The 11813-nt window shown below is 51.2% G+C and overlaps 6 protein-coding genes and 5 non-coding genes across 11 annotated transcripts; 9 read left to right on the top strand and 2 right to left on the bottom strand.

Moving 5' to 3' along the window:
* Positions 1–1008: 1008 nt before the first annotated feature.
* TEOVI_000252400 (ubiquitin-conjugating enzyme E2, putative) lies at positions 1009–1605 on the top strand (the record flags this gene model as incomplete). The annotated part of the gene is made up of 1 exon (XM_067225592.1): positions 1009–1605. The coding sequence occupies one exon, from the start codon at positions 1009–1011 to the stop codon at positions 1603–1605; it is 597 nt and encodes a 198-aa protein (XP_067081693.1).
* Positions 1606–1986: 381 nt separating this feature from the next.
* Positions 1987–3291, top strand: TEOVI_000252500 (uncharacterized protein; the record flags this gene model as incomplete). The annotated part of the gene is made up of 1 exon (XM_067225593.1): positions 1987–3291. The coding sequence occupies one exon, from the start codon at positions 1987–1989 to the stop codon at positions 3289–3291; it is 1305 nt and encodes a 434-aa protein (XP_067081694.1).
* Positions 3292–3614: 323 nt separating this feature from the next.
* Positions 3615–4733, top strand: TEOVI_000252600 (SET domain containing protein, putative; the record flags this gene model as incomplete). Its single annotated transcript, XM_067225594.1, has 1 exon — positions 3615–4733. The coding sequence occupies one exon, from the start codon at positions 3615–3617 to the stop codon at positions 4731–4733; it is 1119 nt and encodes a 372-aa protein (XP_067081695.1).
* A 365-nt stretch (positions 4734–5098) lies between these two features.
* TEOVI_000252700 (TFIIH basal transcription factor subunit) lies at positions 5099–6154 on the top strand (the record flags this gene model as incomplete). The annotated part of the gene is made up of 1 exon (XM_067225595.1): positions 5099–6154. The coding sequence occupies one exon, from the start codon at positions 5099–5101 to the stop codon at positions 6152–6154; it is 1056 nt and encodes a 351-aa protein (XP_067081696.1).
* Positions 6155–6442: 288 nt separating this feature from the next.
* Positions 6443–7264, top strand: TEOVI_000252800 (uncharacterized protein; the record flags this gene model as incomplete). The annotated part of the gene is made up of 1 exon (XM_067225596.1): positions 6443–7264. One exon carries the CDS (start codon positions 6443–6445, stop codon positions 7262–7264), a length of 822 nt encoding a protein of 273 aa, XP_067081697.1.
* A 356-nt stretch (positions 7265–7620) lies between these two features.
* TEOVI_000252900 (SpoU rRNA Methylase family, putative) lies at positions 7621–8742 on the top strand (the record flags this gene model as incomplete). The annotated part of the gene is made up of 1 exon (XM_067225597.1): positions 7621–8742. The coding sequence occupies one exon, from the start codon at positions 7621–7623 to the stop codon at positions 8740–8742; it is 1122 nt and encodes a 373-aa protein (XP_067081698.1).
* Positions 8743–9506: 764 nt separating this feature from the next.
* TEOVI_000253000 lies at positions 9507–9581 on the top strand. Its single transcript has one exon. It is a non-coding gene; the product is annotated as a tRNA-Ile (tRNA).
* A 48-nt stretch (positions 9582–9629) lies between these two features.
* TEOVI_000253100 lies at positions 9630–9711 on the bottom strand. Its single transcript has one exon. It is a non-coding gene; the product is annotated as a tRNA-Leu (tRNA).
* Positions 9712–9805: 94 nt separating this feature from the next.
* On the bottom strand, positions 9806–9878 carry TEOVI_000253200. The gene has a single exon. It is a non-coding gene; the product is annotated as a tRNA-Gln (tRNA).
* An 89-nt stretch (positions 9879–9967) lies between these two features.
* On the top strand, positions 9968–10040 carry TEOVI_000253300. The gene has a single exon. It is a non-coding gene; the product is annotated as a tRNA-Gln (tRNA).
* Positions 10041–10118: 78 nt separating this feature from the next.
* On the top strand, positions 10119–10193 carry TEOVI_000253400. The gene has a single exon. It is a non-coding gene; the product is annotated as a tRNA-Ile (tRNA).
* Positions 10194–11813: the final 1620 nt, after the last annotated feature.

Here is an 11813-nt window from a genome sequence, read left to right on the forward strand (position 1 = left end):
TGGCTGAGTGTGTGGAATGCGGTCAATGTGCCAATGATTGTCGCCCGTTTTTAAAAACTCCCATTAACTCATCCCATGCATTCCACATTTTCTTACCACGCTCCCAAACGTTAGCTTTCTCTCTCATCATGTTTTCTGCTCATGTTGAACTTGTACCTGTACGTTTCTTTTTAAAATAAAAAAAATGTGGTACCTTACAGCTCAAATTGTATTGAAGAAAATGGAGAAGGGAATTCGAAAGGAGGCAGAGCAATGAAACAAGAAGCAGACGGATGAGATGCAAAGGAAGGAGTGGAAGAGAAGCGGGAAGAGACGAGAAACGACCATATACACACACACACACATATATATATGTGTGTCGGTGTGTGTTTGTATATGTATATGTATTTTTCCAAATGAGTGAAATAATCGTGGATAACGCGATGCGTTACGAGTGTTGTTGGGTGAAGAAGTATAGTATGTGACTCTGCGCGTGCGGACTTTTGAGGAACTACCTAATTTTTTCTTTTTTTTCAGGTACTAAGACATGGAGATGTATCATCACCTTGTGGTCGTTATTGTCTTAGGTGCTTCTATTTTTGTTTAATTTCTTTGTGGATACCTCGTTCTCGTTCTTTGCTACGTTAAAAAGTATTTCGGACCTTCATTCGCCCCTCCTTCCAAAAACGCGTATTCCTTTCGAACGCGAAAAGGAAGGAGGGGCCGCGGGTGGTAGTTCCCTCTTTCTATTTCCATCCCACCCTTCTGACTTTTTAAAAAAAAAAGTTAGTATGCTTCAGAGCCATCAGAGTGGCACCATGAAAAATGGGCGTATCATTACACACTCACTTCACGCGCTGGTGGGATCTCTCCCCTTTATCTTGTTTGTTCATTTATTAACCCTTTGCCGCATTACATCACAAAGCGGCGTGTTGTTGGCAACGAGGGAAAGGTGAGAAGAGGGAAGTTGAGTGTAGGGGCATACATACGGGAGGAAAGAAAAGGGACGAAGGTAAAGGGGGGAAGCAAATGCTCTCACGCATCAAGAGGCAGCAAGAGGAGGCGCAGGCGGCCACCAGGTCTGGTGGTGAAAGCGCAATAAATCAACCGGGGCAGAAAGAATCCATGGCTGTTTTACGCCTCAAAAATGATTTAGACAATTTAGACGGTATTTGCAGCAAGGTTGTGATTCCCGATCCAGATAACATGCTGCGGATGAAGGTCACCGTCCGTCCATCCCGGCCTTCCATTTGGCATGGAGGATTCTTCGATTTCCTTCTAGAGTTCCGTGAGGAATACCCGTACGAAGGCCCAAGAGTGCGGTACGTGGGGCCCAACCGAGTGTGGCATCCGAACATTGAGGGAAGTGAATTTGCTGAAAAGGAAGGTATGGAGAAGGCATCACGAAAGACGGAGTGGAGTGTTTGTCTAAGTTTCCAGACGGATTGGAAACCAACTTTCAGTCTTCGTGATGTTATTATCATGATTGAACTCCTCTTCCAAGATCCCAACCCTGATGATCCGCTACACGGAACGTCAAAACAGGCGGCACAGATGATGAAAGACGACCCTGTGAGGTTTAGGACGAAGGCTCGTTACTGGATGAGTGGGCATTATATCGACTGAGTTGTAGCCGCCGATTGGGGCTGCTTACTTGAAAATGCGACCACCGAGTGTGTTCTCCTCAAATAAAGGAGTTTGGTGGCGCATCAGGTGGCTCCACAGAAACGGTGTTGCGTGTAAAATAACTGAAAATTATTGGATATCTCAGGGCGCGTTCCCCTCTCCCCTTTCCGATAGCACACGGCACACGGGGTTGCATTTCGCACTCCGAACCACGTATATACATCCGTGTATATCGGATGGTGATCTTTGTTTATGTGCTTGCCTTCACTCGCTTTCTTCCCCCCCCCTCCTATTGTGTGTCCTTCTCCCCACAAAATATGTTAACACACATTTGTGCATTCGTGCGTGCACATTCAAAATGAAACGTGTCACTGTCCGTACATGTACCAAATGAATGACACGAAAGAACAGAAACAAACTGCTACCATCAGTCTGTCAACGATGGAAGAAAAGATGACGAAGATTGACACTGTGATTGGGTCAGCCCTCTTCGGTGCCAACAGACCAAAGGAAACGGGGACGCCGTACACAAGCGCGGGTGGGGGCGAGGTGTACTTCAATCCCTCCAACCTTCTTGGCTACGTGTGGAACTATGTTAAGGATGAACGTGCTCGTGGAGACTCCAGTGGAATGGGTGTGTCTGGACCGGACCTCCACATGCGACCTCCGCAGTGGATGGAAGACAAAAATGTTTCCATTGATGGTACGCCGCTGACGGAGGAAGAACTCAGAGCACCCAACTTTTGGCAGACAAAGTACAAACGCGAGCTCGACATTGGGGAAGCTATTCAGGAGGTTAAGCGAACCCGACGGACGGAGGCTACACACGATATTGTTGGCTCCATATCGTGGCTTGGGCGCAAACTGGGATGGTCGGAGCCACTGGACGAACAGTACGCTCGTAAAAAGGTGGAGGAGCGTTACCGACTTCTCGGAGGCCAAGATACCACAGGTTCGGTTGTGGATGAAGCGACGACGGGACAGAAAATAGGAGTAGCCACACCATGGAAGGTTTTGCTTGAGTCCGTAGAGACTGGAAGACCCGTTGCGAAAGTGGCGAATGAGCGTCGGCTGTGTGTCGACTTTTACGGTGTTGATCATTTTTTCGACGCACGACTCCCACTTATCTGGTTCACCACAAAATGCGGCATCGCCGTGGGAATCATTCAGGGATCACTCAAGGCTATCCAAGCGGTGAACGTCGACGTGCAGTTTCTTAAAGCATCCGGCGTAGGGATCCTTTCCATTCTTAACATGTCAGTGTTTGCCAGTGTCGTAAAGTGGGGTGGAAATTGTGCTCTCTTCTCAACGGCGTTTTGCTTTGGGGATAGTCTTGCAACATCTTTGAAGTACTTTTTATTGCCTCCACATGATGCACGGCAGCGTAGCATCCTCAACTACTCTCTCGGGTTTGCCATGTCTGGCTCCACAGTCGGTATCTTACCGTGGTGGATCCTAAGTGACATGAGCTTGGCCTTTCGGCTCAGTGTTTCCGGTGCTTTCGTGGGTGGCATACTCGGCCTTGCAGTCGGAACTGTCATGCGCCGTCTGGTAATACTCAATACGACACGGCTGGAGGCAACAAATCGAGAGCTTCGACGTTATGAGGCCCTCATGCGTCGCCAGCGTTGCTGGGTGGAAGAAGAACGGTTAAAGGCAACGAATCAGAGGCTTGTGTGGTGGTAAGGTTGTGTACACACACACACATCGTTTTTAATTAGTTGTGCTTACCTGACTGGTCGCTCGTACTGAGGGGAAAGTGCTGCTCATTTCCTTCATGGAGAAAAGATTCTACCGCAACTGCTCACGTGATCCTTACCCAACTTGAGTTAGCCTGACTTTTAAAAAAAAAAACTGCGGCGCACATTGCTGACGACATCATCATATTCAATTTTTACACATGCCCATTAACAAGTATTCGTAACCACCTCCAGGGGGGAGTGCAGCAAATAAAAGGGAATAGCGCAAAGGCGGGGCTGGAGAAATTAAAAGGTGGAAAGGCGTAGCGAATGAACAGGGGGTCGGTGGCCGGCGCTATTGCTCTCAAACGGCGATGTCATCATGTAATTGACGCATTGGGTGCCAGGACTCCGCCAGAAGCGTTTCTTTTCCGCGGGAATGCTTACATGGCTTTGGGCCAGCCGTACTTTGCCTTAGCGGACTACAACACGGCGGCTCAAGTGTTGCAGCTATCGGGCCAGCATCAGCAGCGCTGTCAGGAAGCACTGCTGCGCTTCCCGCCGCACCAAGTAGGTGTCTACCCGGCCGACAACTCACACCTACACATTCATGTGCATCCATACCTCAACGAGGAATGCGAAGTGAAACAAATTGATGCCGTGATCGGTCGTGGAATTGTGGCGAGGGAAAACCTCAAGAAGGGCACAGTTGTAATCCAGCGGGCCGAACCTTGGATGCGGTACCCGGTTGCTGACGGCCTCTGCGCACTGTGCACCAAACCTCTGCCAGAGAGGTTCTTTACATGCACAAACCCCCGTTGCCACGAGGAATACTGCAGCCGCGATTGTAGAACAATAGCTCTTTCTCGTTATCACTCTCGTACTTGTCGCATAGAGGGTTTGCAAGCTATCGAACTTGACTTATTCTCACAAATGAAATCATCTGAAGCAGCTACAGACAAAAACTCAGCGGCCGCCCAACTGCTGATGCTGCGTGTTTTAGCTGCATCGCTGCAGCAGCAAATTGTTCCTTCAGCGCTGAGTGAAGTGCGTATTCTAAGCGGTAGGTTGCTCTTCTCCCCAGCAGCCCTCGCAGGAAAGTTTCTGGAAATCTACGAACGTTTCACCAGGGCATGTTCCACCTCCACCTCCATTCCCTACGAGGAAATGATTGGAGTTTTGGCGCGTGTGACAACCAACTGTTTCCACCGGGAGAATTGTGTAGAGCTGAGCCTTCCCCGCTCTCTCCTGAACCATTCGTGTGACGCAAACGTAGCGGAGGATGCTGAAACGGGGGAGATGAGAACGACGCAGGATGTCGCACGGGGTACAGAACTCACCATTAATTACTATCCACAACTGAAGGAACTGAATTATAAAAGCCGCTCGAGAGAGCTCGAGCGGCGTGGCTTCGTTTGCTGTTGTTCCCGATGCAGGAGGGAGAGGTAACCTTACCGCACAGGCTTTGTTGTGAAACCACCGGCTGTGTGGTTGAGAAGGTGCGCGGTATCCTTGTCTGTTTATGGTGCGTGAGTGGTGGAAAAGTTTCCGATGTCCGAATCTCGTGACCCTTCGGCAACCGTGTAATGAGCAACCCACAAAGCGCTCGCGCATCCGAAAAAAAGTTGAGTTTCCTTGCGCGAGGGCCCCCTAAATGTGTGATTCCCCGAGGTTTATTTTTTTTATTATTATCCCCTTTCTTTGTGGATGACTTTGCAATTTCTTTCCCAGTGCGTGTATGGCTGTAGTGAAGCATAATAGCACATAGGAAAAAGCGTGTAGGGTTTTATTATATTACAACCGGCTTCATAACGATGCTTAAAACCGTGCTACTACTTGACGGAAGTGAGGCGGTGAACTGCTCTTTGGACTACCTCCCCACGCGGCTGATTGCTCTCCGCCCTCAGCTCAACAAATTTGTGCACACCTACCTCGATGCCAATCCCTTAGCATCACTCGGTGTCGTTGTGATGCGAGACGGTGTGGCCCAACGCCTTATCCCTTGCACAACGAATGCCACAGACATTGTACAAACTCTGGAGCTGAAGTATTTTCGATTTGGTGGCTCAGGGGCAATGTCGTTGGAGAATGGACTGCGCATGGCCCTTTCCGAGCTGGTGGACCTCAGGCGGATTGCAAAGCGACTGCGAGAAAATAACTCGGGTTCCACTGGCAGCGACGTGCAGGAGGATGTCACGTCGCGTCTTCGTATAGTTCTCGCCTCGTCATCGGTAACCATTGTGGACCCACTAGACGTTTTTGCTGTGCAGAAAATCGTAGCCCAACTTAGAGTGCGTGTCGACGTTATTTCGTTCTGCGGAGCCGTACACGTTCTTCAGGAGGCTGCAGTCCTCACGGGCGGATCTCTACATACCCCCATGAACTATGAGCATCTCACGGAAATATTACGGCACTTGGCGTCACCCGAAGGAGGAAGCGCCCGGCATGTCGATGTGCAGCCAGCTTTGATCCAAATCGGCTTCCCCATGTATGTAGGGGATGAAGCCGAGGGGAAGCGCTACCTGACTTGCCCACAATGCGGACTCATCCAAACATCCATTCCGTCAACCTGCTCCCTTTGCAAATTGCTACTCTTTAGCGTCCCACTAATTCACGTCACCTTCATCACGCGGAATGAACTGTGTGCGCCCTCGCAAAAAGTCGAGCACGTTACGAAAAAGAAAACAACGGCAGCCGCTGGTGGTGCAGCGGATACCGCGCGCTGTTCACTCTGTCAGCGAAAGCTGGCCGGTGAGGATGGGGGAGGATACTGGTGCTGTGGTTGTTGCCTTTGCGAACGTTGTGAAGCATGTGAAACCTATATTCGGGAAAATTTAGGCCTCTGCCCGACTTGCGTTGCCACCTCGTGACGTTCCAGCACCGCCAAAGCAGTCCGAGTGCACACACGAACGTGCATCTGTTTTTGGTCTCATCACGTTCAGTTTTCTATGCCCGCAGCATAATTCAGTGGTATTCCCCCTACCCCATCCTGTTGAGTGCGCTCGCCGCCTAACCGTGTGGTGTTTCCATATCTGCCCTTCTATCGTTTTCTGTTCTCCGCATCACTGCCGCTCATGGGCCTTCCAACATGGGTCAAATGATTTGGTCGACGCCTCCTCCTTAAAATGGTGAAATATCGCCACAACTAGTGGTCAAACATGTGGCGGCGGACGCCAACTCTCGCTTCCTGTTTGTCGGCGGCGCAGGCGCTCGTGCCCTCGACGTGGCGGTCCGCCCCTTCCGGGTGGTTTCTCGTCCCACAGTCCAACACAACTGAGGGTGATGAGCTTTGCGTGGCCAAACTCTTTCTGTTCCTCAACCATGCCGCACAATACATGTTTCTCGGTAAAGTTATGGCGCTTGCCGAAGAAATCCAATGTGTTCCCCGCCTCGAGTGGTTCTATGCGGAGCTGTACTTTACCCTCCCTCCAACCCCAGCTGCCGAGCGGTTGGCATGTTACATGAACGATCAAGAACGCCTTCGCTGCGGCTTGCGGAACCAGTCGCGTGGGACGAGTGCCTCAGGCCTTCTGTGGAGCAAAGAGCTTAACAAGCGTGTGGAAGAGCGTGCGACTGAGGACTTTTGCTGGCTTCTTACGGATGACCAACGGAAGACGGAGAAATTCCTTCAGGAGACGTACATCCAGTGGCACCACCGTGCGGACTATTTGGTAACGCGAAAAAGTCGCGAAAAAAGGGAATTCCGGCAAGATTTGACACTCCATCAGGTCATTCAAGAGGGACAAGAACGGAAAAGAAGGATGCAACGGCGGCGCTCGCGTGATGAGAGTCGCGAGGTGAACATCGCAGCAGGAAAGGAAAGTGAATGGGACAACTTCACTCATGACGTCCTGCCGCGGGACCTTCGAGAAGCATTGGATCGTGAGAGTGATGGGATGGAGGATGTACGCATTTCCCGCGCAGGAACTGCCACAGGGGGTTGGAACCGAGGTTACCGCACCCACCCCAACTTCCGCTAACAGGACGTACCGGGGAGTGAATTAGAACGGACCAGGAGTTAATCTTTGTGCGTTGTGACTTTCAGTGTGTCTATCATAGTGGGGCCCTTGTAAGTGTAAGCAACGAGCAGTAGGCCTCGATAAAAACATTTCTACCGGTGGTTTTGAAGATTGTTTGCCAACGGCGATCCGCTGCGGACCCCGGTTCTGTCGTGCTTCTTGTTCCGATGCCGCCCGGCGCAGCACCTGTTTGCCTCGATGTTGAATGCACGAACGCCCATGTGCTTCTAACCATCTTTTTCCTGTGTTCCCGCGCATTGTTAAGCACTGGGGTGAAAAGGGGTGAAGGCAAGGCACGGTGAAGTTAGTTAGACCTCATGAACACAGTGAAAGTTCTGTTACGGAAAAGGGTGGTGCGTGCGGGCGCATTTGAGGATACGGCCCTCGCGCTCACAAACGCTCACAGCGCTGGAGCAGAAGCCAGAGGTCGGCCTATAGTTCTGCAGAGTTTGGATGAGGTAGCGCAAGTCACACCCACAATATCTTTTAGCGGGCGCCAGCTATGGAACTCAACAAAACTTCTTAGGGAAAACGGGAATGTCCGTCGTTCCCACGGGGCCTGCGTCGTTGGCGGTGCCTCTGCCATCAGACGCGTATGGAGAGATTACAAGATTCGCCCCAACGTTGTTTATGTCCCCGATACCGAGCCCACAGTTGCGTCATGGTGCCTGGAAGATGAACTTCCCACCTGCATAGTTCGCTGCTCCCCTGTTGAGATCAATCGCGGGTTGCTTAGTGCTGAACTGGCTGATGGGCACGCAGCTGAGTTTCCGATTCCCGCATCCCCTTCGGTTGAAACGTTTCTTGGGGAAGGTAAGCCCTCTCGCCTCGCATCGATGCTGGTCTTGGTTGGTCTCCGCATACCCAGCAACGTTGGCACACTCATACGGGCTGCAGTTGAAATGGGTTTTGAGAGCGTGCTTCTGATCAATTGCTTGGATCCCTTTGGTGAAAAAGCATTGCGCGCCAGTGAGGGCACTGTTTTCTCCCCCCAGTTTAAGATTTTTGAGCCGGGCAGCGATCCGGTTTCCGCATTAAACAGCATTGCCGTGGAGCATAACCTTCTGCCCTTGTTGGCCCTCCCCTCCCAGAAGGCTGAGACGGCGTTCGAGGTGGCGAAGAACTTGCACAAAATCAATGCCATGAGGCGTTCGCAGGAAGCGGAGGGAGACGCGGCAGCATCACATAACCACATCGGGCCACTGCTGATTCTGGGGTCGGAGGCAAAAGGCCTGCGGGACCTTGCAGGGGAGTGGTCGGTGCCCCGCAAGTTTGTTTCGGTTCCGCTGCCGAATTCTACCGTCGAATCTCTCAACGTGAGTGTTGCAGGTTCTATTCTTATTCACGCATTTCGACCAGCTGCGGAAAAACACTTCGTCGAATTGGAGGAGTCGGCACGTCCAAGAACACTTGGAGACGGGCCCCTCCTCTTGCGTTGATGGGCCGCGATTTGTTAAATTGCGCACGGTGCCAAGCGATAAATAAATGTGTGAAAGGAAAGTTCTCAAATGTTTCAACGGGTGGCCTTGTCGTCGAAGCTTTGCGGATGTGGGTTAGGGTTAGGGTTAGGGGCCGCAGTTTCCAATCGTCACGCCACATTAAATTTTCTAAACGTTTTGTCCCCCGCTCGCCCCTTCGCGATTGCCGGTCTGCCTTTTTTTCTTTTTTTACCTGATGCCTCCTCTCGTCACCTCCCTTTTCAACTCGCACCTCAAGATGAAGCACTTCATGGAACCTGGCCGCCTCATTGTGCGAGTGCGTGACCCCTCAAAAGAGAAAATCCTGAACAGTCCCATACGTAATGTCAGCCGCGTTGGGCATAGTGCTTGACTAAGAGCGCGTCCAGAAATTGCACCACCGTCGTCCTTTTTTCCCTCTGGTAAGGTTTGGTGTCGGCGCCCGACGGGAATGTCCTCAACACCTGGGCGCTCCACCGCTGAAAACAAAAAAAAAGTGGTCTTCTCCGGCAATAAGGTATTTTCAATTCCAAAGGTCCCCTTTCATCCCCGTGATATTTCCCGATTTTCCAACTACCACCACCCACCCCGGACGGTGCAACCGGCCCGTCGGCAACGGGGCCTGGCTAACTTTGCTCCGATTGTCCTTCAAAATGGAAGGCCGATGAAGAGTCGTGGCGATGAGGCTGTCGTCACGACCCTTTACTGTGTAATATACGGTGCTGCTTTGGCTGGGCCGCACCGTTGCTCCTATAGCTCAGTCGGTTAGAGCGTGGGTCTAATAAGCCCAAGGTCACAGGTTCGACCCCTGTTGGGAGCACGTTTTTCAGTGCGGGAGACTGTGCTTGTTGAAGCTAAAGGCAAAAAACTGCTGAGGGTGGGGTTCGAACCCACGAAGCAACCGCATGAGAACTTAAGTCTCACCCCTTTGACCAACTCGGGAACCCCAGCGGCATGTTCGCCCGGCTAATCAAACTAGGGCCAACATTCTCCACACAAACTAATTTCCGACAGATTTGAGCACTGTGGCGTTATGTGTCAAAAAGCACTCCCACCTGGACTCGAACCAGGGTTATCGGATTCAGAGTCCGAGGTGATAACCGCTACACTATGGGAGCGACGGTCCCAACGACTACTTGAAGCAACTATCAAAACCGAATTAAAGATATACAGAAAGGAACATTTTGTACATTTTCGCTGCGCCCGCGCTCCCATAGTGTAGCGGTTATCACCTCGGACTCTGAATCCGATAACCCTGGTTCGAGTCCAGGTGGGAGTGCTTTTTGACACATAACGCCACAGTGCTCAAATCTGTCGGAAATTAGTTTGTGTGAATGGGTATTGCAAGAGACCCCGCAGCTCCTATAGCTCAGTCGGTTAGAGCGTGGGTCTAATAAGCCCAAGGTCACAGGTTCGACCCCTGTTGGGAGCACTTTTTCTCTACCTATCAGTTCGTTGTTTTCACGTGTAGCTCTGAACGTTCGCGTGCTGGGCTCGTGTTCTTGGAAGGAAACTGACTGGCTCAGCATTCCCGTCGTTGCGACCAATTTTTCATAGTTTCATAAAAGAAGCAAGCTGAAACATTTTACTTAGTGAAGCTGTTTCCTGCAAAGTCCAGAAAACGAATATCTAAAGGAGGGCGGCTGTTTACCGCGCTAGGGGCCTTTTATTAAGTGCACACCCGACGCCAAAGACATGCGAGCACTCCTTCTACTCCCTCGGATGCTGCTCTTTCTTGGTTCTAGCAAACGGTGCTTCTCCGAAGTTGCCAATCAAAAGTGAGCACCCGTTTAATTTATTTACGAGAAGATATATCGCATGGCGGGGGTGCGTTGCCAATATTTTTCCTGGGAGCAGCGGAAAAGCGGCATGTAGCACCAGACCCATCCTCCTGGGCCCGTGAGCAGTTGCAGGGCTCTAACAACACTGACGCACTGGCGCTTGCGGCCCCGCTCGTGCTGACGTTTAAGGGCTCCATCGCTTCAATATCGGCATCTTTTCGTCCGTGGAAAACACCAGTCCGGAAGAGGGGTTTTCCGAGTATAAAGAGTGGTGAAATCAACACTCTACTATGTACGAGCTTTTACGCTGACTCCTTCCCCAACCCGTGAGGGTTGTGAACGCTCTTTAGCACCGGGTGGCACAGTTGGACGTGGGGTTGCGGATTTAACACAAACCCATAAGCATGAGTGCACACCTTTTGTGATAGAACTCCATGTTTGGCATTCCACCACACTGCAAAAGGGGTAGAACCTCACAGCATATTCGTGACACACACGAAACCGCAACGCCTTAAAGCAAATTTCGGCATCTATCAGTGTGAGAATCGGTATTTTGCGTCAGGGATCGCTTTTGTACTCTCTTCCAGTCCGTGGTCAAACTGCAAACCGATCTCCGCTTTTGGCGAGACCATGATCGTTGCCCGGGATGGAGCCGCATTCTCCATCGGTAATTGAATTAGCTCGTTTGGTGCCCGCCTTGCTCTCAGCGGTTTGATCCGCATTGTGCCGAAAGCCCGCCTACCAAGTTAACACGCAGCATGCCCTCAGGAGGGGCTTTCATGGACCGCAAATGATGTGATAGAGATGTTCGGGCCGAATCGCATGTGTAGTGCCCCTGCCCCACGGCATAACGCTCTGTAGAAAATGTCAGTGAGACAGGGCTCGCGACAGCACTGGACGCTCCTTCACCGTTTCTGCCGCTTCCAGTGGAATGCCACAGAGGATAAATGGAATGATGAAAAATCCGGAAAGGGGAAGTAAGGGGTAAGTCAGTGACTTTTCAGCTCCAACTTCACCACAACCAAGGAGGAAAAGCGATTAAAAAAAACGTGTGTTAAGCAGGTTGCCGTTGGCCTTACTGACACCTAACGAGAGGAATAGGTTTGCACAACTCGTAGGGAAGAGCATCAGCAAAGTAGTAGTAACGGCGATTCTGTGAGACTATGGCTAGTGCCGGTCGAGTGCTGCAACGCACATGGTAAACAAACATGGCTTTGTGCGAGCTGATGCCCTCCGGAGGATCAAATACGGCGATGCAACACCTGCAGTGGA

Source organism: Trypanosoma equiperdum (genome assembly GCF_001457755.1).
Source record: "Trypanosoma equiperdum strain OVI genome assembly, contig: ctg_561, whole genome shotgun sequence".
Classification (NCBI taxonomy): Eukaryota; Euglenozoa; class Kinetoplastea; order Trypanosomatida; family Trypanosomatidae; genus Trypanosoma; species Trypanosoma equiperdum.